The 27,003-nt window shown below is 58.7% G+C and overlaps 8 protein-coding genes across 8 annotated transcripts; 4 read left to right on the top strand and 4 right to left on the bottom strand.

Annotated features, from left to right (window-relative positions):
* Window positions 1-397: 397 nt before the first annotated feature.
* Window positions 398-1,716, top strand: TRAVEDRAFT_42769 (uncharacterized protein; the record flags this gene model as incomplete). Its single annotated transcript, XM_008034128.1, has 3 exons — window positions 398-1,066; window positions 1,126-1,222; window positions 1,277-1,716. 3 exons carry the CDS (start codon window positions 398-400, stop codon window positions 1,714-1,716), a joined length of 1,206 nt encoding a protein of 401 aa, XP_008032319.1.
* Window positions 1,717-2,127: 411 nt separating this feature from the next.
* On the bottom strand, window positions 2,128-2,637 carry TRAVEDRAFT_42770 (uncharacterized protein; the record flags this gene model as incomplete). Its single annotated transcript, XM_008034129.1, has 2 exons — window positions 2,128-2,558; window positions 2,616-2,637. The coding sequence occupies 2 exons, from the start codon at window positions 2,635-2,637 to the stop codon at window positions 2,128-2,130; spliced, it is 453 nt and encodes a 150-aa protein (XP_008032320.1).
* A 72-nt stretch (window positions 2,638-2,709) lies between these two features.
* On the bottom strand, window positions 2,710-3,426 carry TRAVEDRAFT_42771 (uncharacterized protein; the record flags this gene model as incomplete). The annotated part of the gene is made up of 1 exon (XM_008034130.1): window positions 2,710-3,426. One exon carries the CDS (start codon window positions 3,424-3,426, stop codon window positions 2,710-2,712), a length of 717 nt encoding a protein of 238 aa, XP_008032321.1.
* Window positions 3,427-7,930: 4,504 nt separating this feature from the next.
* Window positions 7,931-8,216, bottom strand: TRAVEDRAFT_42772 (uncharacterized protein; the record flags this gene model as incomplete). The annotated part of the gene is made up of 3 exons (XM_008034131.1): window positions 7,931-8,002; window positions 8,049-8,117; window positions 8,172-8,216. The coding sequence occupies 3 exons, from the start codon at window positions 8,214-8,216 to the stop codon at window positions 7,931-7,933; spliced, it is 186 nt and encodes a 61-aa protein (XP_008032322.1).
* Window positions 8,217-10,283: 2,067 nt separating this feature from the next.
* On the top strand, window positions 10,284-11,397 carry TRAVEDRAFT_42773 (sphingosine hydroxylase; the record flags this gene model as incomplete). Its single annotated transcript, XM_008034132.1, has 3 exons — window positions 10,284-10,807; window positions 10,870-11,200; window positions 11,263-11,397. 3 exons carry the CDS (start codon window positions 10,284-10,286, stop codon window positions 11,395-11,397), a joined length of 990 nt encoding a protein of 329 aa, XP_008032323.1.
* Window positions 11,398-12,132: 735 nt separating this feature from the next.
* Window positions 12,133-14,235, bottom strand: TRAVEDRAFT_42774 (uncharacterized protein; the record flags this gene model as incomplete). The annotated part of the gene is made up of 2 exons (XM_008034133.1): window positions 12,133-12,679; window positions 12,740-14,235. 2 exons carry the CDS (start codon window positions 14,233-14,235, stop codon window positions 12,133-12,135), a joined length of 2,043 nt encoding a protein of 680 aa, XP_008032324.1.
* Window positions 14,236-16,732: 2,497 nt separating this feature from the next.
* Window positions 16,733-17,389, top strand: TRAVEDRAFT_83569 (uncharacterized protein; the record flags this gene model as incomplete). The annotated part of the gene is made up of 3 exons (XM_008035234.1): window positions 16,733-16,849; window positions 17,183-17,236; window positions 17,285-17,389. Coding segments are annotated over 3 exons (276 nt in total), but the record flags the coding sequence as incomplete, so codon positions are not given.
* A 3,708-nt stretch (window positions 17,390-21,097) lies between these two features.
* TRAVEDRAFT_111355 (RabGAP/TBC) lies at window positions 21,098-22,387 on the top strand (the record flags this gene model as incomplete). Its single annotated transcript, XM_008035235.1, has 4 exons — window positions 21,098-21,644; window positions 21,694-21,922; window positions 21,972-22,045; window positions 22,101-22,387. 4 exons carry the CDS (start codon window positions 21,098-21,100, stop codon window positions 22,385-22,387), a joined length of 1,137 nt encoding a protein of 378 aa, XP_008033426.1.
* Window positions 22,388-27,003: the final 4,616 nt, after the last annotated feature.

A 27,003-nucleotide genomic window follows, 5' to 3' on the forward strand; every position in this document is an offset into this window, starting at 1 on the left:
TGTCTAGGAACCATCCCGGAGACGTGCAGAGCTCGAACCCTATCACAAGAGAAGCGGGGGTGCATTGCAGTGAGCGTGTTAATGCTGTCATCAGGTACTATTTGCAGTAGCTTTGCGGCGGTACGAGGTCGGGCCGAGCAGGAGAGCTTCTTTGGGAAGAGGATTGGAAGCGTCCCCGTCCTCGGTTTTCTCTTCTTCGCCTCCACGTCCCGCACTCGAACTGCTGCTGATACTTCGCCCTCCTGCCTCGTACACCCATATACTCCAAACTATCCTCTGCACACGAGTCTGCAGGCGTCGGGTGCGTCTATTTTTGTATAATATCCTCCGCAAGCTCATCAAATATCCTACAGGTACGAGGCTTACCACAGCAATCCCGATAGTCGTCTCGTCCCTTATGGAGTGCTGCTGGTTACCCATCGAGCTCTGTGAAGCTGTAATGGACGCTCTCCAGGACTACTACGAGCCTCTAGGGCGCCCGGGTGTGTTGCTGGAGTCCAAGAGAACCTGGGAGTCGCAACAAGCCCTGTGCGCGTGCAGTCTCACCTGTCGCGCATGGCATGTCCGGGCACAGCATCTCCTCTGGACACTCCCTCATGTCCTCGATAGCCACCACCTCGCGCAATTCACCTCGGCTGTTCGGAACCTTTCAAACACTAGCACTGCTGGGCTTGTGCTAGGGGACCAGCGTGCCTACGCCATCAAAACGTTCGACCCTAGCATGGTGAGCTCGCTCTTCATGCACTCCTTCCAGCACCTGCGGCACTTGCTGTTCTACGGCTTCCTCTTTCACCGCGGGCCCCCTCTCGCAATACTCCGCATGCGCCTGCCGTTCTTCGCCAGCATAACCGTTCTGCAACTGTTGGACTGTGCCTTCCAGTCCTTGAGGGCGCTGCTGGACGTGGTGTGGGCCTGCCCGAGTCTCATTACACTCGCCATATCGCGCACTGGGATCAAGTCGAAGCGCATATCGGCCGGAGGGCTCCGGCTGCTGTCCGCCACGGTAGAGAATTTGCGGGCGTGCCGGAAGCTTACGAGCCTCTATCTGGACGCGTTCACCGTACAGGTACGTTCGGACTGCCTACCGTTCATCTTGAGACCGCTCACGATCTGCCGTTTGCACAGGGAGTCTGGGATCGCGCTTGTGCCGGACTCTGTGGTGGAGGCAGCGTGTTCGGGTGTGCTGTAACGGCGCTGCACTTCGATACTGATAATATCTCGGGTACGTGGATTGCAGTCACGCTGCGTCGCGCGTCTCACTTTCTGCTCGTCCCAGACCCGGAGGTGCTCGGTATCGTGTTATGGGACTCGTTCCCCGCTCTGTGCTTGGTCACGGTCGTCTCCCGTGTCGACCCGGTGTTCGGGAAGAGCAGCAGCCGGGTGCTGTCTGTGCTCCACGCCATAGCCAGAGGCCGGCCAATACCCGGCATTCTGAGGACGATCGTCCTCGAGCGCGACCACGAATGGCGGAATAGCGACTGCTGCGAGGAGATCGTGGGCGCGAGCGAGGAGGTGCCCGAGTCCGAGCAGCGCCTTCCGGCGCTCTTGGCTGGGCTGGTGGAGCTCACCGTTCGTCTCGACACGTGCAAGGACCCGGAAACGCATGCGGCGTATGTCTGGTCTGTCCTTCCCGGGATGCGTAACGTCCTACGGTTTGAGTACCGCTTAAATTGGGACGACGACTGGACACCGTACATGCTCCCCGTTACGGAGTAGGCTTTCCCGGACTCGGACGCTCGTACATATTACATATATCTCCCGCGCGTACCTATAAGATATAAACGACATATCCAGTACGCACTGCTGTGCGTCAAAGGCACGAACGACGCGAGGCGCACTAGTCAGATGTCCTCATCATAGTCTGTGTCGAATGCAGCTCTCAAGGAAGGATCAAGATGTTTCATATGGGGGCGTAGGCAGTAAGATACGCAAGGACAGCGCGGTACTACCCCAGAGGATATGTACTATACGGGAGGATGGCTGACTGTTCGGCCGTGAGTCCGGACCAAGTTCGCTGTCAAGCTGGCGTCGTAGCACTAACATGGTACGACGGTACAAGAGGGAATACAAATCAGATCGTCGAGTCAACCGGTATACATACACATTCTGAAACAGCCAGAAGCGGAATTACCACTTAGGCGGCAAGGTGTACTCTGCCCATTCCCCATAGCACAGCGTATGCTCGAATCGCAGGACGTCATGCATCTGAGGCAAGATATCACCGGCTATGTGCGCGGCGCACGTCCCCGGGTCCGGACAGTCGTAGAGGCGGACCGTAAGCTCGTCCAGCCCGGACACAAAGTCGGAGGGCAGCGGACGCGCGTAGCGCGCCATCTCCTCGCTCGAGCCCATATTCTCGCCCCAGCATCGATGGCTGTCTTCGTTCTCCCAGTCTAAACCGTGCTCGCGGTCGAGGACGATCGTCTTTAGGGCGCCGGGTGCGGGTCGGCCCGCGGAGAGGGCGTGGAGCCAGGATAGGATTGGTAACTTGCAGGCCCAGACGTGGATGGAGCGGAGGGCGGGGAAGGCGTCCTTGAGAAATGTGCTGAGCAGTGTCGCTGTATAGGCCGAATGGATGGGTGAGCGATGGGTGTGAACCGCGCTGGGGCGCTTACCTCCATCGCAATAAGCCTCCATATACTGCAGCTCCGTGACAGCAGTGCCGAACACACTCCCGCAGAGGCCTGGCGGGGCGAGCGCGCGGGCCCCCTACGTGTGCGATGCTCGGTCGTCAGCGATCCCGGCCATGCGCGGTAGCAGCGGTGCAGGACGTGCCTGCAGCGTGCACTCGTCCAGCGTGAGGCTTGTGAGCTTCTGGCATCCGCGCGCGTGCTCGCAGGCGGCAGACAGCTGCGCGTTCCGCTTGGCCGAAGAACGGCCCGGGTAGAACTCGCTTTCGGTGATGCGCAGCGTGGAGAGGTTCGGGCAGCCCCACACCGTGTCCAGCAGCACGCGCAGCGAGTGGTAGATGCCGCGCCGCAGGTCGAGGACGGTGACCCTGGCGAAGAACGGCAGCCGCGCACGGAGGAACGGGAGGAGGGGCCCGCGCTCGAAGCGGACGTCGTGGTAGTGCAGTTCCTGGAGATGCGGGAATGGCAGGGCGAAGAGCGCGCCGGCGGTGTCGTGGCAGTAGGCCTTTTGGTAGAAGGTGTTGTCGGCGAGCAGGAGTGTGGTGAGCGAGTGGGATGGGGCGGTGGTACGGAGGGCTGCGGTGAAGTGGGCGAGGCGCGCGCCGTCGAGGATGTGGGGGAAGGCCCAGAGGAGGCGCTGGGCGGGGGCGCGCCATGCGCGGCAGGTTAGAGCACACGCGCACAGCGTGTCTTGCCAGACGGCGACGGTTGCCAGGTAGAGTATCTCGTGCGTGAACTCGACGAGGTCCTCCATGATAGCCTCGCAGATCTGTATGGGCAGGTGGGAGGACTCCATGTAGGACGATGGGACGACAGTGTTATTGTGGGATCCAAGTGTAGGCGTCCGTATCTGCAAGACGATCAATGAGGCTGTGAAAAGAATACGAAAGATAAAACGAGCAAACAGGGTGCACTGCGCTACGTATGGAAATGGCAGGAGAAGCGAGGAAGGTGAAGTACGCTCGTGAGGAGGTAGAAGAACGCGAGGGGCTCACTTACGTGTTTCGCCCGGCATATCACGCGCGTCCCGACTCTGGCAGATCGCAGACCGCGTGCGCCCGCCCGGGGGCAGCGAGTGTGCGGTCGATGTTCGCAGCCTATGGCACCGGATGTATAGCCCGTATACGAGAGCCAAAGGATGGGCCGCTCGTCTTAACTGCCGCAACGTGTTAATTCGCTAACGCACTCGCAGAGGAAGACAACATCACGTACCCCAGATGAGGACTGACGCCGCCAAATTCCATGCGTATCGCCGGGCTAGAGGTCCAACATGATGAGGGCGTCGTCCTAGATGATGAGATATGTTGTAGCATTGTATAACTCTCAGACGGACACACTATTCCCGCGAGCCGAGAGTGAGATTTCTTGCGCATGAGGAGCCTGTCGAGTACGGTCGCGTCTTTCGCGTACGCGAACTGCCGAAGCCGGGGGAGGAGGACGACGGAAGCCTCGGTCCGAGCGTTTTCGAGGAGAGCAGACGTGTCATTCTGTCGCTTGAATATCTTGTAGCATTCGTCCTCTATTACCCATTGATTGAGGCAGAACCGGATATGCATCGTTCGCGTGGTACGCGTGGGGTGGTGCGTCGAAGCGTTTCCACGGCGGGTGGTTGGTCCGACATGAGCAGCCGAATGATGACCGTGCGAGTTGCAACATCAGTTCTGCAAAAGCCTGCAACGAAACAGTTGCCGACTTACTCGGAATGCAGAGAGAGATTCTAGGAGGGATACGTGAAAGAAATGAGCAGATGATCCGTTTTGGCACACCGATCACAAGGCCTCGGAGCCCGTTTGGTAGACTCAGACGACCGCGAGAGCGGGAGATCCCGCCTATGTAGATGTTCGGAACGCGAGAGATGATCCAAGGGAAACAGGACGAGGTGAGGACGCGGTGGTAGGAACCTAGGAGGAGCGGTTCGGTCAGAAACGGTGATGCTTCGGCCGGCAGATGCCGACCCACCGAGCGCACGCCGAAGCGCCGAAGGATGCAACGACTTCGAAGACCACGACTACGACCTCTACTCACTGGCTCTCTGGCTATCTGTATCTCACGCTCAGCCGTTTTAACGTTCTGCGTCTCCCCCCTATTGAGCCTACAACTCTTCTCTAACGACTTGCGCTACGGTTCGCGCTACGATGTTCGCAAGACTGCGGGGACTGTAACGGTTCCTGGGAAGCGAAGGTATGTCGACCGTGCTTCACAATGCTGCATCATATATCTGAGCCACTCCAGCAATTGCTATGACGTACGTCCACCGTGGCTGGCCTTGATTTTCTCCTCCCTCCTGTGGTCTAGCTTGCGATGCCCCCGAGCTTGAAGCACTCGCTGCCTCTCCCGTCTGGCACCTCTTGTGCTCCGCAGGCTTATTAGCCCAATATTGGTGAAGGCTCTGTTTATATGCTGTGCCAACAAACACAATCCGGAGAACAGTGCTTCGGGCGCGGTACTGAGCGCTGAGTGGTTGTCACGCGTACTCGTCCGCGCACTGTAAGTCAGCGCTCCGATGCGTATATGCTCATCCGGACACGAAAGGTGCGCATACATATACCTCCCCTCGCGCACTACTGAGGATCATCACGGTCAGATACGTTGAACCTCGCTGCTGGCATGCCCAAAACAACGCACGCGACCGGGCGAGACTCTTGGAACGTCGACACCAATTCTCGACCCACGACTTCACGTTCTCACTCTTGTTAGTCCAAAAAATGCCCGCTGTCCTGGACCCTGCACGTTGACTTCCGGTTCTAACATTAATTTGAATGGCGGGTGAACGCACGGTCTGTTAGTTATAGTGACTCGGACAGATGCGATATTGACGGACCACGAAAGATAGTTCCGCCAGGGCCATACAAGACATTCCGCGCGATCGTGCCCTCGACCCCACCCCAGCCGTTATGTTCACACGCCCGCATCTGCCATACTCGACGCATCGTCGATGGACACCGTGGGGATACATCGCGCCCGGGGTTTCGATGCCCCTCTCACTCAGGTCGTCGGCCAAGCCACAACCCCGTCCTGCAGCGCGGCCGCTGTCATTCCGCGCGCATACACGTCGTCTTCCCCCTCGTTCCGCAGCGAACACATTCGACATTCGTCCTCCCGCGCCGGCCGCGCGAGCGCTTCCGCTACATGTGGGGACGCGCAGTAGTATTGTCCAACGCGAACGAACGGCAATTTGGCTCGCAGCTGACGCGTCGCTCGGGATGCGAGCGTAGTAGCCGCTCCAGCTCCGATGCCCGTTTGTCGCCGTCGTTTGTATGTCGTGTGCCTGCGCACCCGTTCTCCGCCAAGGCAAGGTCTGTAATACGCCGTGGTGGCGCGTGCGCTGTGTCGCTAACACAACGCAGGCGGGGATTCGATTTGGGCGTCGTCAGCGCAATTGTTAGTAGGCTGTTCGCGTGCGCTCCGAAAGCTATCGTCGCTGGAGCGGCGCCGGTATGCTCAGGAGACATCGGGGACGTAAATAACCTGGGCGCCGATCGCCCAGGGCGTCGGCGCCTGTACGAGCGGTCGGTGCACGTCGTGATCAGCGCGTGGAAGACGTTTCTGTACACGCTGGCGAATACGGTGCGTAGTCGAGGAGGGGCTCTCCGCTTCGCATCTCGCTGACACTCTGTTCTGGTGCAGGTACGACGCTCAGTTCGTGTGAGTGGGTGAACGGTAGCTGGACGTCTTAGTCGGTGCTCGGATTGTGTGTACCCTGAGCAGATCCGAGTCGAACGACGGACGGGAATGCGCCAGCCGCGCCGTCATACTGTTGCGCGTAGAGCTTGGTATCGTTGTGCAATTCTGTATTATCACCGTATTATAGCGTACGAACGAGTATCCCGACTACATTGGAGGCAGTGGATGGGGTCGGGGGGCCGTGACACACGAGGGCGAACAACATCGCGAAGACTGAGGGATGCAAGAGCACTTCTTGCAGGTAAACAAATAGAGGGAGCTGCGTACACGTTGGCCTTGAGTGATGCGGTCGGCGGACTCGTGGTGGGCATCGGCTACTTGTAAGAGAAGACGGGGCGGCTTGAAGACTACCTCGCATGAGTATAGTCGTACCCGGTGACAAGGGTCCTTCGTGGCGCAGAGGAGGCGAGCGCGGTTTGAGGCGCATGAGGAGGCGGCGCGAAAAGAGTCGGAATAGCGGTCAACGGCATGGCAGAAAATCGCTAGTGAATGTGTAACCTTCGAGTTCGAGATGATGTCGTCCCCAAAGCGTCTCCCAAAGCGTCTGTTCACGCGCGGGTAGCGTCGGAGAGTGAAGCGCACGTTATGTTGTGGTGGAAATGCCCCGCACAACAGATGTTTTGGACCCGCTATTCGACGTAAATACATACGCCAGTCGATGTCCAGCGCAAAGTTTTGCGATGTGCGCAGAGAGCTGGCCTCCCGTGCGGGTAAGCGAGAGCGCGCGATGTCCATCAACCCTGCGGAGACTCTCAGTCGCGTTCGACGACAATCACAATAGCCGTCACTCACACGCTTACTATGTGGTGGGAAGGCCATAGGCCAGCGGGGCTGGAGAGGGACCGTCTAGAACGAGGATGTTCATCGTCCTCGGACTCCCTGCCTAGCTCTGATTTTGCCCCCGTTTCGCAGTTCCAGGCTACTTGGGCGGTCCGACGATGGTCCTGGGCACAAATTTCGAGGCCCTTTGCTTGACGCAGCCGTCGGCAGGTACCTGGAACGGGCTTCGAAGCACTCGACGCCTTCTGGACAGCAACGACAGAGAACATTCACATGGCCCGCCTGGCGTAGAAGAGGTCTAAGGAGTGCTCGCGCAGTGTCCCGCCGTGAGTTAGACGTAATCCGTGAGCTGATCGTAGTCTTGGAAGGGATACACACATCGCTGCAAGAGCGCAATCAGTGTTCACGTTTGGCTCCGAGCTCACGAGCCACCACGCCTCTAGGTTGCCCACTGCCGACTTACCCCAAAATTGAGAAGAAGACGCGCGGAACATCCAAGTGGCATATATCTGAAAACCGGCGGGAGAATCAAGGGCGCGTCGAGTGTATGGGATGCTAGTACCACTGGTAGATTCGTTGAATACGGGAGCTAGCTACGGTATTTCTTTGGTGTTGCGCACCGGGCCTAGTATTACAACACCATGCAATGGCACTGGCATGCGTTCACGGACGCCGTATCCCGCCATAATATGTACTCGGCTCGCGAGCTGATCGTAGCGTCGCGATGAGCACAGACATCTTTGCACAAGGACAATGTATACTCACTGCGACATTTGACTTGCCGAGTGGCCACGCCTCCAAGTACCCTGCGCCCTGCGCGCGATGCGATGCAAAGCCTACTCTGTATCGTAGACGAGGATGCACACGATATATGCATCGGCCGCTCGGGCGGTGGAGCGCGCTGGAGGCTGGGAGTTAGCAAATCCGTATGCGTCCTGGATCGCGGCGACGTACATGTTCCACCCTGCCCACGCCCGCGCGGTACGTTTCACCTCCGCGCTGGACAGCCAAGGGGTCAAATGCCTGCGGGAAAGGGGATTAGTGCACCACCTCGACAGGGTCTGCTGCGAGACGTACTGATTGTGATATGTGGTGATCCACAGTGGGCATAACGAGGGCCATGTTAGGCTCCATCAGCGGGAGAGCTGCCGGTATAGCCCGTAGCGGCACCCGGGGATGGCGGCGTGCTGCGTTGTTCAGTGAGTACCGTCAGTACCGGAGATTTTGTCTGTGCGGTGGCGTAGTGTAGAGGTACATAGATAGGACTGACATCTGCGCGCCGGGATCGCGCGCCCCCGCAGCCGCGGGCTAATCCACCGGCGGGCCTCATAGCCCAGACTATGCAGGGTCCTCCGAGACCGGGTAGTTTTGAGACTGCGAGCGTGTTGAGTTATTAGTCCTTAATCGCTCGAGGAAGTGCGTTTTCGGCTGTTTGGAAGAGTACGTATCAGTGTTATTGTCAATGTATTCGAATCAAGCGGTCAGTACCGCACAAAATGGGCGGCGATGCGCGGCGTGCGGTAGAAGAGATTGGGAAATAGAACTCACGCATTGACGTTGGACGATGCCGGTCCGCGCGAGAAGGGGAGAAGATGCGTTGCAATCTAGAGCTCCGGGGTGGGGCTGGGATCACGATCCGCCGAAGATTGGGCGAAGCTCGGACGATGGAGTATATCGGGAGGGCATGGGAGGTCGCTACTACCGCTGTTCGCAGTAGCGTCCTGTCTAACCTTAAGGTTAGTTGAGCTGCGTAGCATCGGATGGACCGGAAGCTCTCGCAAAGGTTGCAGTATGTCGCAATGTCCGCAGATCTAAGTATGCAGCGGACACTGGCGGGCTTTGTCAGCGTCAGCCTGTGCCTTTGAACACCGTATCAACCGTCGTGCGAGATTTCTTACCATGCTAACGACTACTTTTGACGCCACGAGTTGATGTTATTTATCTCGACGCCATGTTATTTGAGTAGCGGCGGACTTTGGCGACGTAGAAGTAGCGACTGGTAAGAGCGCAGGAGAAGCCCGAAGACGTCAAACATGATACCGAAGTGCGTGGCGGTGCGTACCTTGCAAAGAAGCGGTCCATGATACTTGAGAATGTGCGTCTTGGAGCTGAGCGCGGTGGGAGGAGAGTGGCAGATGTCGACCACAGATCCGACGAGTCGCAGTATCGGCAGACGCCGTCTTGCGGCCGCAAGGCGCCCGTGGAGACGCTTCGGCTGACCACGACCACCCTACAGCGCAGACGGCATACGCAACTCGTAATGTGAGCTGAAGTATGCTTTTTGTTTGAAATCGTGGCTGATTACAGTCCCCCTAGTGACCAGTTCTCAGCATTCAAGGTCGTGCTCATACGCAGCCAAGTGATCCGAATGCCGCGTAAGTACACGTTTAGTCGTGACAACGGTCTTTCCAGCGGACCGCTCACTTGAAGCATCATCAGCCCTACTCAAAGCTGTCGCAACTCGAGAAGCCGAGCGCGCGCTGTAGGATACCTGTACAGGCGTACTCCAAGCTGCCGGGACGGCATGCGATGTTGTGACAATCATCGGTACACGCCACCCTGCGTCTATCGCGGATGCACACGCCGGTCGTCATTGGTTGAGAGTCCGAAGCCGACCGGCCTTGTTAGACACAACGGACGCGTATACCTGGAAATATATTCATGGTGAGCTATGTTCCTTCTACTCTCGAGGAATGCAGCGATTCACAACTCGGCGTACTGTGCGTGTAGTTACACCTGTAGACGCGCGTATCGGCAACCGTAACGTTAATCACAGAGCGGCGCTATGATTAAGCTGGTCCTTCTGCCGTACTGCTAATCCTTCGCAGCAACTTCGCAAAGCGCCTCCACAAACTCGGTGTTGAGTTGCGGACAAATGTGGCGTCGCCTAGGTAAGTCCGGGCCCGAGCTGCGACTCGTTACCACTCCGTACTCACTGCAAATGCACCATGCTTACTTTAGGTTGCGTTTCAACATCACTGCGATCCCATCGTGGAGTTCCTGGCGGTGAAGTGTCCCGCTCAAACACAGACCGTACCGCAACGCCCACGCCTAGTTCAGCGCCATAGGCGGTCCAGATCTTGACACTATGGTCGGCCGCTCCCGATCGTGTCGGGCATGGTATGTCGGAATCGCACATAAAGCTGCGAACGCTTCTGTTGATAACACATCGACCCCTGCTTGCCCACCATGAACACCACTACCGCGGCAGCACCCACCTTCCTTGACCACCACCAGCTCCAGTTCCTTGCCACCCACTCGCCAATCTACTACACCCCTCACGAGTCCGTCATCTCCGGCATCCCGGACCACGTCCTCGCGCTCGCGGCGCCCGTCATTATCTACTGGGTCCTCAGCGCCTGGTTCCACGTTCTCGACACCGCCGGCTGGAAATGGCCCGCAAAGTATCGCATTCACGAGAGCGCGGAGGTGATGTCGAAGAACCTCGCCACGCGCGGGCAGGTCCTTCGTGAGGTCATCCTCCAGCAGCTCATCCAGACCGGTATGGGCCTCGTCTGGATGGAGCAGGCTCCTGCGGGCGCCGCCGTCGACCACGTCGCGGCCATGCTCCGCCTCGCAGGCCCGATGGCGTCTGTCGTGAACTGGGTTCTCGGCCCCGAGCTCGGTGGGCAACTGCTCGCGACGCGCGGCGCGTTCGGCCTCTACACGCTGTACTGGTGGGCGATCCCGCTCGGACAGCTTCTCATTGGCATGTACGTACCTGCTTTTCTCTTGCTTCTTTGTCGATCCCGACTGACACTTCGTGCTTCTGCAGCTTCGTGATCGACTCGTGGCAGTACTTCCTGCACCGCGCACTTCACATGAACACGTACCTGTACAAGACGTTCCACGCACAGCACCACCGGCTGTACGTGCCGTACGCGTACGGGACGCTCTACAACCACCCCGTCGAGGGCTTCCTGATGGACACGCTCGGGGCGCTCGTCGCGGAGCGCGCGGCGCAGCTCACGATGCGCGAGGCGACACTGCTGTTCGTCGTGGCGACCGCGAAGGCGGTCAACGTCCACTGCGGGTACAACCTCCCCTGGGACCCGCTCCAGATCTTTACCGCGAACAACGCGGACTACCACGACATCCACCACCAGGTGCGTGCTCGCCCCCGGGAAGCAGTGCTTGTGGGCGCGATCGCTGACGCTGCTTTTGACAGGCCATCGGCATCAAGTCGAACTTTGCGCAGCCGTTCTTCATTCACTGGGACACGCTCCTCGGCACGCACATGTCGCGAAAGGACATCGAGCGCCGCAAGCAGGAGCAGAAGGAGAAGCTCAGCAAGGTCGAGTAGACGACCCTGGGCCCTTGCTAGAAGATATGTACTGCCCACTATTATACTCGCTCACTCGTTGTACCGTGTACTGTACTCTCTTCGCCGCTCACTTATACGTTTTGTCTCTAAGTTATCACTTTACTAGCGTAGCTTTGTGTAGTAATTAGTACTATTCAATCGAACGGCGCTGAGTCGCCATGGCCTTTATCTAGTTGTCGATTTCCTTTCCGCCCTGGCAGTCACAGAGCATCCTGTTTACGTCCGAAGGTTCTAAGTACAAGATGAAGCTCTGGTCCTGTCTGGTGATACGTCCATGGACCTGCGAACCTTCGGGCTTCGACGGTCTCCCAAGACTTCTATCATACGAGCATCCAGGTGACTCGGAATCTCGTGCGATACCTACACGCTTCTTGCCGCGAGGTTTGGACGTGGGGGGTCCGCGCATGGCAGTGATTTAAGCTTCCTAGGCCCAGATTGAGGCATGTACGTGGTAGCGTTCATGCATACGCTCACCAGGAGCCTGGGCGCGAGCGAGTATTTGGAGTGGACGGACGAGCGTGGGCCGCTCGGCAAGACATGCATGCGAGATTCGTAATACAACAAACACCTGGGCCACTTCGACGACTTCGTCTCGGATAGCTCGACAGGCACAAGTACTACAGTACAGCTGAGTACAACATCAAAAGAGACCTACCTAAGCAAACACATCAAAACATGCAAGTCTTGGCAAACACTAGCGCAACCCCGCGGCCTTCAAAACGCCATCATCGGCGCGCCGCCGTCCGCGAACAGCTGCTTTGTCCGCAGCCGCTCCATCCCGACCACGACACATCCTCCAGGCACGACCGTCGTCGGCGTCTCCCAGTCGCGCATCGTCACCTTCGCGCGGCACACGAACGTGCGGTGCTCTGCGCGCGCGAAGAGTCTCAGCGGGACGGGCACCCAGAAGCGCACTGTCCACGTGCAGGGCCCGTCGGGGTCGTCGCTGGGCTGGAGCTGCGGCGCGTACTCGAGCGCGATGCCGCGCGACGCTTCGAGCGTCGGCGTGCCGGAAATTGGAGATGTCGAAAAGGTGGAGGGGAGGCGCGTCCCGCTGTAGCTCGTCTGCCATTCGTGTGTGGAGAATGGTGGCGTGGACGAGGAGGTGAACGGCGTGGGGTCGAAGGTGACGGGGTCTTCGCGCGGCTCGTCGGCGGTGTGGAATTGGATGGTGACGTCGTGGATGAGGTGGCGGGGGTAGAAGTACGATGGGGGTTTCGTGTCGTGGATCTCGAGCGTGCCTTGCCACGCGTAGATATCCCTTTTAGATCGAAAATATCAATGAGCATGTTACGCGCGCTGAGCAGTATACAATACATACGTCTCTTGACCGTCCCAGAGCGTTGTGTGCCGTGCGCTGGGAACAAGGTCGACGGAGAAGCGATCGCGTACGGCCCTTGAGCCCGAGACTGTAGGTAGTACCGCTCGCGTCTTCGTAGATCTTCCGCGCTCCTGTTCACGCTGAACTCTGTCGCACGCACTCCGCGCTTGCTCCAGCTGCGTCTTGTCGCGCGCGCTCCTCTCCTGCTCCCGCTCAGCCGAGTCGCGCGCGATCTCCTTCAAGACGTCCTCGAGGATGCCGCTCGCGCCGATTCCGTTCTCCTTCTCCCGCGCAGTCCCGGAGCCTTCGCGATGCTTGTTCACGCCGGTCGCGCCAGGTAGGCGGAACGGCTTGAGCGTGGCTTCGGGTGTCGGGGGCGCCTGGCGCGCGAGCACGTCGCGGAACTGCGAGCGTGAGCGCGTTTCCGTTTTGTGACTGCCCGCGACAACGGCGCGTGAGTCGACCGCGCTCGTGCTGACGACGGGTGGGACTGGGAGAGACTTGCGCGTGCGCTGAGGCGCAGGGGCGAGCGTGAACACCGGGTCGGACTTACGTCGAGGGCTGCTCGGGCGCGACTTCGGCCGAGGGCTGCTGGGGCGCGAGTAGGGGGGCGACGGCGGGTTGTTTAGGCTGGAGAACAGGAGCTCGGTGGGGGCGTCGAAGCCCTCGATCTCGATCGCGAGGTCTGACCAATGGTCGGTGTCGGGGATGTGGCGCAGCGTGGGCGCTCGCTTGAGGGTCATCTTCTCCTGCCTGGCGAACGTTACTGTCTTCTTCGCTGTGGGGGGTTTAGGGACGTCGCGGTTGCGTGCACTCGTAGTGGCGCGAGCCGTCCAGGTGGATGGTGTAGAAGAAGTAGCACCGGATACAATAGCTCGCGCAAGGGGCCTGTCCCTCGCTCCGTCCTGAAAAGGCGTAAAAGAAGAGGGAGGCGCGGAGGCGCCGCGATTGTGCCCACTGCTTGTCTTGAGCGCCGCTTTGGCACGCGTGTGGCTAAAGCGCGCAGACAAAAGGCCCTTGCTTGTCCGCGTTTCAGCCTCGGCGGGTTTCTTCAATGCGCTCTTGAGCGGAGGCGCCGGCTGCGAGGGGCGCACGGTGTGAGTGGACGCGTCCGAGTCCAGTCGTGGGCGAGAAGACGCGCGGGGGCCGTCGTGGTGTCTGTCGTCGCGCGTGGGTCGCTCGTCGCTGTCGTCGTTCTCGTCGCCGGACGCTTCCGCGTAGTTGCGTTTCCGCCGGGCGGATGGAGCGTGGGCGTGTGTGGGTACGCGTGTGGAGGAGGCGTTCCGCTCGAGTGGTTGCGGGCGCGAGATGATCGGGCGCTGGGCCTGAGCTGGGTGCGCAGTGTCCGCCTTGGGTTTCGACGACGCGAAGAGACTGAGGAGCTTGCCGCTGACGGACGTGCGGCGGCGGCGAGCGACGGGGTCGGGGTTCCTTGGGTATGGACTAGGGTGCGCGGAGAGCGCGGAGACTTGAGATGGTGACATCGTAGCAGGCATTGCGTCCGAGCGACAGTGGTTGCTTCGAATATGAATGCCGCACGCTCAACACCTGTGAAAGGTGCTCTTGGTCCTTGTTCGCGGTAGAAAGGAAGCGTTTGGGGGCTACAGAACGCTCGACGATGAGGCTTTTGTAGCTCTTCACCCTGGCTCGGTTAGAGGCGGGAGGGCGGGTGGCGTGGTGGCTAAGAGACAAAGGCGGATGTGCGGCACCGCCGCTCGATACGGCGTACAATGGGGGCTGGTCCGAGCGCTACCGTGCGCGAGTCGCGTCGCTACGCAAGCCATTGATGGGTGGATACGGTGCTTGTATGCGTGGAAGAGCGGACAACGCTTGGGTACATGCACCGAGGTCGTAGCTCTTCTCGATAAAGGTGAGTGGCACGGAGGTCACTTCGTCGACGACGCGCACACTTTCAGCTGGCAGGACAACACGCATAGCAACCTGTGAGGCCGTCTGTGATAACGTTGTCCGCGTACGTGGTGAATGCGGTGTTTCGCTGAAGTGCGGCGAGATGCGTCAACGGGGCAAATCTTGCGCAGGGGTTATTACTTACCATCGTAGAGCCTTGAACAGAGCTGGATGCCTACCGATCTTCGCAGGCGGATATAGCGACTATACTACGCGATCTCAGTGCAACCAGGGTGTGCGCTGACGCGAAGATCAGCGCTCGAGTGGCGTGCAAGTTAGATTGTACATTACCCCTGCGACGTCTCTCGCAGCTTCCAGCCTGTGTTCGTACCTCCCGCACGTCCGCACGTAGCGTCTTGGGCGTGCGTTGCGGGCCCGGGAAGCCAAGGTCGACCGTAGGCTAGGAAGGTCGAGCTCTTGCGAGTCCTGCGTACGTGTCACGGTCGCCACTAGGTTTAGTAGACGCGCGCTCTCACCTTCGACTTGTCGTCGCGCGGCTCAGGCGCGCAGTCGCCGTTTGACAGGGCGCGTGGGCTGAATGTGCGAACGCGAGGCAAACAAAGCTCATACGACGCCCGTGCACGATGGGGCTGGGTATATGCGCGCGATGTGCGCAATACGAATCGCGGGGTAAGCACGGAGAGACCATGCCTGCACCACCACCGTGGACGGACACAAAGAAAGGACTACAGTGGTGTCCTCGGAGGAATCTCTCCGTGCGAGAGCGACATCTCGAACGTTGCATGCCTGGCGAAAGACGCATGTCAGGACGACGCTTATCGCAGGACAGTAGAAACCTACGGGATGGATGGACCGCAGGCGTACGCGCGCCCTTCCCGGGCAAAAGCGCATGTTAACTTACGCCGTTTCTCGCAAAGGCTCGTACGCCTGTCCGTTGACACTAGGCTTGCTTTTCTCCGCAGCCGTTTACGCGTCTTCTCGCTGGGCAGCGCGCGTCGTCTCGAGCACGAAGTAGACATCTAGGAAGATGTTGCAGGCTCCGAAAGCGATGGCGTTGGATGTGAACGTGTGCGAGAAGATTCTGAGCAGCTCCCGCGAATGGCACGCATTGGAGGAAACCGGGAGAGATTGAGAGGAAGCATGGTTGCGAGGAGGGCTAAGTGTGTGCGTGGATATAAAACGCCGGAATGGGGCGCGAATGAAATGACATGCGGGGTGAAATGGCCTGGTACGCATGAATCCGTCGCCTTTGGGTGTCGCGTCGGAATGGGCCACAAGATGGGCCACATACCTGCTAGATGTATGCTTTCATCCTGCGGTGAGTGCATCGCGGGACAGCGGCGGACGTGCGCTCTCACCTCCAGATCGTGAATCCTCTGGCACAGACCGTCGAGAGAAGCTGAAGCCGTCGTCGCGCCGGAGACTACGCTGCCCTTTGATGTTGAGATTGTAGTCCGAAGGACAGCGTCGAGTTTTCGGACTCGGTTCGATGGCTTGACGCTAAACGAAAATCCCACATGGAAGACATGAATATATTGGCGTGCTGTGAGATAGATCTGGTCAGAGAAGAGTATGTCCGGCGAATTTCATGCTTCGCACGTCCACGCCTCGCATCCCGGTCAGAGACGCGAAGGCGGGTGAGCGGAAGCCAGACGAACTTCAAGGAGCACTCACTGAGGAGAGCAGATGCAGACGATGTCCTCCGCTCTATCCGCGCTAGGGCTGTATGTGCGCGAAGCCCTTCCCTTCTCCGAGGACATGGAGGGGAAAGCGAAGGACGAGCGGCGGCGGAGTGAGAGCACGGGCGCTCGGAGAGGTTAGATCCGATTGAAACAGGGCTTAGATTGATCGTTAGAACTGTAAGCCTGTCAATCTAACGACGATAGGCGCTCCAAGTAAGCTGTCAACTAGCTGGTACCTGTCCTTGTCTGTGCCTCGCCGTCGCTCTCTTCGACCCTCTCTCATCTCCTCCGCTGTCGCTCTCTGTCCCGTCTCGCTTTCCGTCTTGCCCTCGCTCGTCTTGGCTTGTGTTTTGAACAACCGACGCTCCTTTCGTTCGCTGTAATAGCTTGGCTTGGCATACCGACCACCCGGATATACCCCCTCATCCGCTACAACCCAAACATGGACGCGAGCGAGCTCGGAAGGTGGACTCGCTTTGCTGCAAAAGGCGGGATTGGGAAATGTACGGCACTGCAGGACTGCATTGCCGAGCAGGCGGAGGATTTGATGTTCATGAAGGTACGCTCCCCTCTCCACATGATTGCGATCGCGTAAATACCGCTCCCCCGGATATCCAACCAGTGCCCGCCATTTCCGCGCATATACTTGTCCAACGAGCTTCCGTTGCGCGTGTGCAAGGTCTCTACGAGTGCTGTGATGTTCTCGGAACCACCGACACTGTGTAGGAGAGCATACAGGGAGGCTCGTGAGGTATCCCGGATACGATATGTCCCTGCGCGCTGTCCGCCATCGAGTTTGTTCACCCGACCGACCGCATTCTTACTCGCCGGTCATTCTTCCGTACTGTTGTGTTAAGTGAACGCCGGGCAATGTGCTCACTCCCACCCGCAGGACGACGAGATCACAGTGCTCATGCAAGTCCCGAGCAAGGCGGACACCTACCTCGTAAGCTACCCTCTCTTCGCGCCCGAAAAAGCCGCTGAATATATGCAGGGCTACTGCGAGGGCGTGGTGGGCAACTTCGTGGCCGATGCTGTCCGCTTTCATGGCCGCCTCAAGAAACCCGTCCTCACAAAACGGCAGTCCGCCATGTCCTCCCCCATCTCCCGCCCCGGCTCCTCCGCGAGCGCATTGACCGTCGCCGCGCGCGACATCCCGTCCCCGGGAATATCTACCGCACCTTCCTCGGGTTCCATCTTCGCGCTCTCTCCGACCCTCTCGCCTAATCCGGAGCGCTCGCTCAGCCACGCCTCCTCGTTCACCACCACCATCTCCACTTCTGCGCCTATCACCCCGGCCAACGATGACCCCAGCAGTCCGACGATTGCGCCGCCCACCCCCGATAGCGATCGCGCGCCCTCGCCAATACACCTCGGCGACCTTGCGAAGCAGCTCGCGACCGACAGCCCCGTCGACCCGCGTTTCGAGTCCTTCGACGAGAGCACTTCACGCTTTCCGCAAGACCGCGACTCCAGCATATACGACGACTCGGAGCCAAGTACACGTATCTCTGTCGCGCTGTCTGACGGTGGTGCAGGTATCGGTTTCTCGCTCCTGCAGAACTTCGCGGGGGGCAGTGATGATAGCGACGACGAGGACGGCGGCTCCGTGCGAAGGACGCTTTCGCCCGAATCGACGGTCGAAGGCCCTCCGGGCACGGCGCGCTCGGAATCGCACTACTCACAGTCCCCGCGGAGTGCTGTCCACCCGCCACTGTCTGTCCGCTCGGACTCGCCGGAGAGCATCGCGCAGCCGCTGCCCTCTGCACGTTCAGACTCGCACTACTCGGAGTCGCCCGTCCAGACACGACTCTCTCTTCGTTCGAATTCCCCGACGGACAATGCGCAACCTCCGCCTGCCGCGCGTTCCGATTCACCTGCGAGTATCGGGCAGCCTCCGCTCTCGGCACGCTCAGGTTCTCATTACTCACAGTCACCCGTTCAGGCGCCGCTGTCCGTCCGCACCGACTCGCCTGCTAGCATACCACAACCTCCGCTCTCGGCGCGGTCAGGATCGCATTATTCGCAGTCACCTGTGCAGCCCTTGTTCTCTGGGCGTTCCGATTCGGTTACCAGCCTCCCGCAACCGCCGTTCTCGGCACGCTCAGGCTCGCAGTACTCGGACTCCCTCCCCTCTGCGCACTCGGGAAGCGACTATGGCGGCGAGGACTGGGAGGGCGCGGACGATATCTACGACGACTACCGGTACTCGCGGTATTCGATGGCGTCGAAGATGTCGCGCTTCTCGAAAGGTTCGATGTATACGGTCGCGTCGACGTCTGAGGTCGTGCCGCCGATACCCACAGAGCTCTCGAGGGGTAGTCTAGACTCGCGCGAGCACGGCAGGAAGGGCTCGAAGGAGACGGCGCACTCGAAGCTCAGCGAGTCTGTATCGGCGCCCGCGGAGGACCTATTGAGCGCAGGAGATTCGGAGGAGACCATGAGTCGTCTACAAAAGAACAGACCCGCACCGCTCACGTTCCGGAAGGAGCCTGAACCGTCGCCGCTCCTACATGCGACATTCGGCTCACCGCAGGCGTCGCCCACTGCGCCCACCGCGACGACCGCCTCTTTCGCGTCACCGACACTCATGTCTCCGGTCTACCCGACGAACACGGGCGCCGCGACCAATCTCAGACAGCGGCTCGAGCGCGAGCGGGATGAGCAAGACGACGACTTGCCATCCGATCGCGAGGCCGCAGGCAAGGGACGGTTGGGGCAGGAACTTACGGTTAGCGAGCGTGACCCCAGTATGCCCCATACCGCGGCGTCGCAAGCGGCCGAGATCGTGCACGGCCCGTCCTCTGAGACACGCTCAACTCCTCCCCCTACGCCTGCCATCCCGCCCTCTGTCCAGAGGTCGTCCAATTCCTCCCCGCGCTCCCCGCGCAACGAGAAGCGGATGATGGTCATCGCGAACGCGGACCCGGTGCCCGATGGGCCCCCACCTCCGCCGTACAGCGCGACTCCCGAAGCCTCATCGTCTCAAGTTCCACCGCCGCAGCCTCAGCCCGTCCTACCCCTCACACCCGCGCCCGCGCCTATGCCGATGCCGATGCCCATGGCCATACCTCGACCGGGACCGTCCACGAGCCCGCCGACACACCCTACAGCGCGCCCTATCGACCCGAACCGCCCGCCCGCCGACCCGCAAGGACGGCAAAGCCTGTTCCTCCCGCACCCCGGCGCCCCCAAACCGACCACCGCGTCTGCGGGCCCGATGTACGGCCGCCAACCCGCTGCACCGCCTGTCCCTACAGGCCCGCCTGTGGGGTCGGTCTTCCAGGTCCTCCAGATCGCGTTCGTCGCGCGGCGGGAGGGTCGGCCTGCGCCCCCGACGATATACGGGCGGTTCGAGTACGATCTCTCGACGTCGATCGGGCCGGTGCCTATCACGTTTAGCTTGGAGCCGCAGAACAACATCCCCGCGAACAGGGCACGACCGCCGATGCCGTGGACGGGCGCCCAAGGCCCAAGCAGGACGGGATCGCCGGCGTCGGGGATGGGGATGGGCGGCGGTCCTCCGCCTGGGGAGTTGGCGGGGAGGCGAAGTGTGGACCCTGCGGGGAGGCAGAACGCGATGTCGCCCCCCGGGAGGATGATGTCGCCGCCTGCGCGGGTGAACACAATGCCCCCGCCGAGCAGGGTGATGTCGCCACCTAGCAGGGTGATGTCGCCTCCTGGGCGGGTGACTACCGTGCCCCCGCCGGGGATGCAAGGTGCCATGTCGCCGCCGTTGCAGCAGGGTGGTCCGCCGGCCGCGGGTGCGAGTCAGCCCATTCAGAGGGCGAACTTTACGCCTGCGGCGGGGATGGCAAGGCCGAGGTCGCGGTCGTTCTCGGGGTTCGAGAGCGGGAACCAAGAGGACAGGATGCAGGCCCTGGCGCGGGGCAGGTGAGTCTCGTTCTGTATCGCTGACGAGACAAATACTGACGTTATTTGCAGTCGGGAGGAGGGTGCCGCGCCGCTTGCGTCCGTCAAGCCTCTTCAAATCACGACGAAGCGGTCCAAATCCGCGATGGCAACCACAACGACAGCGGCGGCGCAGGTCGCGTCACCACAGCGCGCGACGGTCTCGCACGCGTCGTCCGTCGTTCGCGGCGTGCATGCGCCATCGCCGCTCTCCCTCTCAGCGAACAACACCGCCGCGATGCACGAGCCCGTACGTTCTCCCCCGCCTCGTGCGCTCACGAACCCGCTCCCGACGTCGCATCCTCCCTCTGCAGCGGACGCGCTCGCTCGGGTCGGCGCCGCAGGCCCTGGCGCACCGGTTGCGCGCGCGCTTTCGCTCGACCAGGCCGCCGGATCTTCCGGTCCCGGAGCAGCAGGAGGGCCTGCGAATGTGAACGGGTATGCGAGGGAACAGCCGATGCAGTCGCCGTTGGAGGCGCTGCAGGAGTCGTTTGCGAGGGGCGCGAGTCCGCCGGCGTCGCCGAGGAGTGCGGGGGTGTTCCCGAAGGCGTCCCCGGTGCTGAGGCATAGTCGGTCGGCGGTGCTGTCGACTACGAGCTCGAGATCGGAGATGTCATCACCGCGCTCTGGGACGACATCGTTGTCGCGCCCGTCGATCGATACGCTGCGCACGGACGCGACTTCTCCGGTGATCACGTCGCCTGCGGAGAGCATCTCCGAGTCCTCATCGGTGCTCGGGCTCAAGATCAACAAGAAGAACCGCCCGTACATGCCTCCGCTACGGCTCGTGACGAGCAAGGACTCGTCTATCAACGACCCGCGCAGTCCGACGCTCAGCACCTACACGAGCACGAGCGAGCACACCGTCGACCAGGAGACCGTCCAAGTGCAAGACATGGACTTCGAGCTCGTCAAGCCCAATATGCCGATGTCGCCATTCGCAGGCAGCGTCGACTCCCTCCCCATTCCAAGTCCGATTAGGAGCGACGGCTTCTTGCGCACGGACAGCCCCGCGATGTCGACGACGTCGGGCTCGAGTAGCCTCCGGATCCCGATGGACTTAACTCCGAACGAGACAAAGTCGCCCAAGGAGATCAGCGAGATGACGGCGCACCGGCACCGCGAGCAGCGCTGGATCGCGGCCATGGCGGCGATCCCGGCTGCACAGATGCGCAAGAGCAAGAAGATTCGCAAGCTCGTGCTCGAGGGCGTGCCCGCGTCAGTGCGGTATCAGGTGTGGGCGGCGCTGGCGGATAGTAAAGGGAAGCGGATGGACGGGCTGTATCAGCGGCTCGCGCAGCGCGAGAAGGTGCCGGCGTTCGCGGATATCGAGCGCGATATTCGCGAGAGCTTTATGGACCGGCCGGAGTTACAGGACGGATCGCTCGCGAAGATGCTACAGGCTTACCTGTGCATGGTTCCGGACGTCCAGTACAGCAAAGGTGAGTTTCCTATGAACGTTCGCGTGTTCGTCGCTGACCTTTCGTGTAGGACTCGCCCTCATTGCCGGACAGCTGCTTCTGCAGTCGCCCGAGGAGGACGCGTTCTGGACGTTCATCTCCCTGATGGACAGCCACCTCCGCCCGTACTTCTCGACCTCTGTGCAACTTGAGGTCGACGCGTCGCTCTTCGCGAAAGCGCTCGAGGCGAACGACCCCGCGTCTGCGAAGAAAGTCTTCGGCGATATGGCGATCTCGCCTGCGGCTGTTTGTCGTCCATGGTACGTTGTTCGAACTCGTTTGCGTGCGTCCGCTGACTGCGTCCGGCAGGTTCATGGCCGTCTTCGCGGCGACGCTCCAGCCCGACTACTTGCTGCGCGTTTGGGACGTCTTCCTGTTCGAAGGTACGTCTACTGTTATTCGACGCGTGTGCGAAGCATTTGCTGACAGGTATGACAGGTGTAACATTCCTATTCCGTGTCGGCCTCGCTATCTTCGCCGGCTGTCGCCGTCTTGTTCTCCAGTCCACCTCCCCCGACGACGTACTCAACACGCTCTGCCATCCTCCACCTACCGCGCTGCCCCTCAACCCCGAGGCGTTCATCGAGCTCGCGCTCTCCGTCAAGCTCAAGGACGACGACGTTCGCAAGCAGCGCAACAAGCTCGAGGCGCAGGTCAAGCGGCGCACACAACCGCGCGCGTCGCCGCTCACCTCCACACCGACCATCTCGCTGCCCAAAAGCTGAAGGCTCCCCGGAGGCGCCCTCCGCCGTCCTGTCTGTTCCCACGTATGTCTCATTCTATTCCGTCTATGTCGTGCATATATATACCATATCGTCCGTCGCATACGTCGCATACTATGGCCCGGGCATCCGCATCCGAGAGGTCCCATAACACCATCAGCATAATGAGTCATGACACATGTAATACCTCATCTCCATACGCTCTGTCGCTTTGCTTTCGACATCGCAAGCCGATCTCTTCGTTCGTTTACATCTTATCTGGTCTTTCGGTGTCACAATAGAAGGAATTGCAAGCTGCAATGCTGACGGTGCGTCAGTCAGTTCAAGCTAGACAGTCACGGTGGGCAGTGGCCACCGGGGAACTGGCTTGCGCATTGGTATATGCGATTAGATGTGGAGCTGCCTGCAAGGCCATTGTGTACTAGATATCATCTGTGACCACAAAATATGTTGCAGATTGTAGCCCGGATGCGAGACTACCTACTAAGTATGAACATGTCGAAATAAACATGTTTTCCGGCCTATTGAGGTGGCAGTGCTACTGGCACTTATAGACTTAAGATCAGTACAAGAATGTTGTTCCTGTGTTTGCCCCGCCTTACCTTACCGCATGTAAAGAAAGTCTGGAATAAAGCATTCAAGGCTAGAACAGATATGTCCCAATGTAATGAAGAAAGAAAGAAAGAAATTGCACATTAGGGACTCTGGAAAATGTGCTTGTATCCAATTTACCTCAGCTGTGTATCCCTTACATTCAATGGAAGTAAGACCATCACTAATGGATGACTCGAGCTATGACCCCAGAAGTATCTGAATCATGTAGTCCTGATATAGGGCTATCAGGAGATGTAGATATTCAAGCCAGTTGTGCAAATAGATGTGGTGTAATGAGCTTAACAATGAGCTTGTATTCACTTTGTATCCAGCCACTGAGCTCAGTGTGAGGTATTATAGAGATAGCGTCCCTGGACGCCTACGACGCGCTTGAGCTCCGGACCCGGCGCTTACAGCCATCTCGGGCCCCCTCCCCTCGTAATTTCTCAAAGGCACGGCCACGCAGCCACCTCTATCCGGATTCCCCAGGACGAATGGACCCTGCGCTGCACGCACGCGCAGCTTCAATGTGCCCGGACGCATACTCGCAGCGCGAAGAGAGTCCGCGCGGAGTCCGGTCCATAGTACGGCCCAGATGCCCCCGCGTCGCGCGATGTCGGCGCCCCTAGAGGGCTGAGGAGGTGTTTGGCTGGGAGGGCACTCTGAGACCTGTCCCCCCTCTCCCGCCTGAAGGTTTTGTCGCCCCGGCTTGAGACTCGCACCATGTGTTGTACTAGTACTATAGCACAAAATGTGATATGAATTGGGCATCCCAAATGCGCTTTTTTTGTGTCCGGCTTGCTTGGCGAAGAAAGCAGACAAGGGCACCTATTTCGGTTTCTTGCACCTGGAGAGCGCAGACGCTCTGGACGACACTGACAGTGAGCGATGGCTGCGTCGAGTCGTGCAACGGGGAGGATGACGTCGAGCTTACACGGGCGCGAGGTCGAGTCTCGGGCGAGCGTCGCAGGTGAGAGGCGGAAGGCAAAGGCGAGTGGCTCACACCAAAATCTATGGGGAAAACGCAAACTGCATAATATTTGCATGAGTAAAGGCCTCAGTATAAATAAATGTAGAGGACGGCCTAGAGGGAACCCGACAACGACACAGGAGGTGACAAGGGCGGGAGTCGGTGCGTGGATGTACAATACCATGGCGCGGAACGGCGCGCGACGCGATCATGTGTAGCTCGCACGTCGAAAGGAAGACACTGAACCCGTCAATCCCACGTGTTGGGAGCGTCAGAGTAACGATGAGCTGCGACTCCGCATGCACGGGATGACAAAGCGAAGGGGGCAGGTTTATACAAATGTCGTGAATGAAACGGGTCCGTGAACACATCAACCTCGAATTGGCGAACGAGCCATGGACCGCGCAACGCCGCAGGCTCAGCATCAATGTGCCGAACCCATTGGGACTCCCGACATGTGCAGGATCTTCACGGTAACCCTTTCAAGGAAGGGCAGCTTGACATGTGAGATGAGCGCAAAGTAAGCATCACATCTTGTAAGTTGTGGGAAGCACCAAGAAAGCGTTGATTGCGATTGAAACTCATGATACATGGATATCCGCGGCCCCGGCCCGATGACTAGACAGTTGAATGTCTAACCGGCTGCATGCGCTGTGAGCCCACCATAGGCATATCCTACGTAAGGCTAGCGTATAGGGTAGGAGAAGTCCAAACACTCTATAGCTACATGATTTTAATGTCAGCAGTGTAGCCTTTAACACGATATAGATATGACTTACTGGTATATACTTGTGCCCGGTGATACCAGTCACGGACAGTAGTACTGGGCCCGCCGGCGGCGTTTGGAGCGACATTTTCAGCGATCCTTTTCTGCAGCTCTCGCACCACGCTCCTGATACCGCTGAGGTCCATGCATAGGATCGCAAGCGGACCGCATTTGAGCGGGGGTGAAGCTAAAGTTTGACGGTACAGGGTTAAACTTTAGCTTCACCCCTATCTCTATAAAACCCCCTTTTGAGCTCAGAAGGACGGAAGCGAATGGAAGCGAGCACGGAAGCGAGGCCATATCTCAGGAACCATTAAGGAAACTTTCTCGCTTTCGCAGGTTTTCCGGTTGCCCCGCTTCTTGGCTACACGATGGTGGTGGTTACGAGCTGGTGGCTGCACTTCTCGGCCTGTAATCGCCTCGCTTCCGTCGGAAGCGAGTGTAACGGAATGGAAGCGAGGCCATATCTCCTTCAAAACCATGGACGCGAGTACATATTTTGGTATATTTGGGTAGCCCTCGACCAGGGCTATTCAAATCTGGTGCGATTGTGGCTGTGCACCCACTTCAAAGTGATGCCCCCTCTGCCACCTTGGCTGTGCCCTGGCCACTACTGAGGGTACCTTTTGGGTACATATCACCCTTATTTCATCTGATAATAGCTTTAACAATGCACTACTACCAGCATGTTATTGCACACCAGATATAGGAGTCAGCCTGTGTCTGCTAGCACGGGAGCAAGGCCATATCTCCACTGCAACCATGGAAGCGAGTACATATTTTGGGTCAATCTGATAGCCCTGATCAATAGCTACACATAGGTGGTGGTTTCATGCCAGTGGCTGTGCTAGTTCTCTCGCAATTCTCTCGCATCCATTGGAAGCGAGCACGGAGGCGAGGCCATATCTCCACCAAAACTATGGAAGCGAGCGATTTTTTTTGCATCATCCTATAGCCCTCTTTGATGGCTACATAGTGAGGATAAGTACGTCTCAGTAGCATCAATATATAGCCCACAAAGTTCTCGCTTCCGCTGAAAGGGAGTGTAATGGGATGAAAGCGAGGCCATATCTCCACTGCAACCATGGAAGCGAGTACATATTATGACACACTCTGATAGCCCTCCTTGATAGCTACGTAATGGCGGTTGTTTCGTGTCAGTGGCTGTACTAGTTCTCTCACAATTCTCATGCTTCCATCACAAGTGATCAGGATCTGGACACGGAAGCGAGGCCATATCTCCACCAAAAATATGGAAGCGAGTGAATTTCTTGGCATCATCTTATAGCCCTTATTGATGGCTACATAATGAGGATAAGCACGTGTCAGTAGCCCCAACATATAGCCCACTGTGTCCTCGCTTCTACCCAAATATGGTGTAACGGGACAGAAGTGAGGCCATATCTCTGTTGCGACCATGAAAGCGAGCACATATTATGACACACTCTGATAGCCCTCATTTATAGCTACACAGTGGTGGTGGTTTGAAGCTGGTAGCTGTCCTAGCTCTCTTGCAATCCACTCACTTCCATTAGTAGTACCATAATGCAGGAATATATGGCAGAGTAGTAGCCTGGAAAGTAGCATGAGTTAATGGGCGAGTTTTTGAGTATCAAGAAGGATTAAGAAGTCAGGCCTGAGATATATGTGACCATAGTTGGCTGACAGGGAAAGTGAGTCATAGTACCAGTCACCTTTGTTACCCAAATCATGTGACTTGGATTATGTCAGCATTTGGGGGGAGACCCAATCAACCCTGACCCTAAGTCTATCTCTATAAAACCGGCCACTGAGCTCAGTGGCCAGATACAAGGTGGATACAAGGTCAGTGTTAGGGCTCTACCGCCACAACGACCTGGACAACAGGCTTGTATCCAGGGGTTTTCTGGTAGCCTAGAAGCATGGCTACACGATGCAGGTGGTTTCAGGGTGGTAGCTATCCTGTACGGCGCACAATCGCATGAATACAAGCGGATACAAGGGTATTGGCTGGATACAAGGTTGAATACAAGCTTGTATCTCCTCAACGAGCCTGGATACAAGGGTATATCTTGGTGTTTTCTGATAGCCCTGATTGAGGGCTACCCGAATCTGATGTGATTGTGGCTGTGCACCTTCGAAAAAATGATGCTCTGGCTAGTGCCTCCTGGTGCAAGGGCCATGGACACCCAACCACCTGACCTCTTATCTGGATACAAAGGACCTTATTATAGCCTATAATCAGGGCTACCATGCGCATTTTAGCTCGCATCAATAGCTGCCCTGGTGGTGGAGATATGGCCTGGGCAG

Source organism: Trametes versicolor (genome assembly GCF_000271585.1).
Source record: "Trametes versicolor FP-101664 SS1 unplaced genomic scaffold TRAVEscaffold_1, whole genome shotgun sequence".
Lineage (NCBI taxonomy): Eukaryota > Fungi > Basidiomycota > Agaricomycetes > Polyporales > Polyporaceae > Trametes > Trametes versicolor.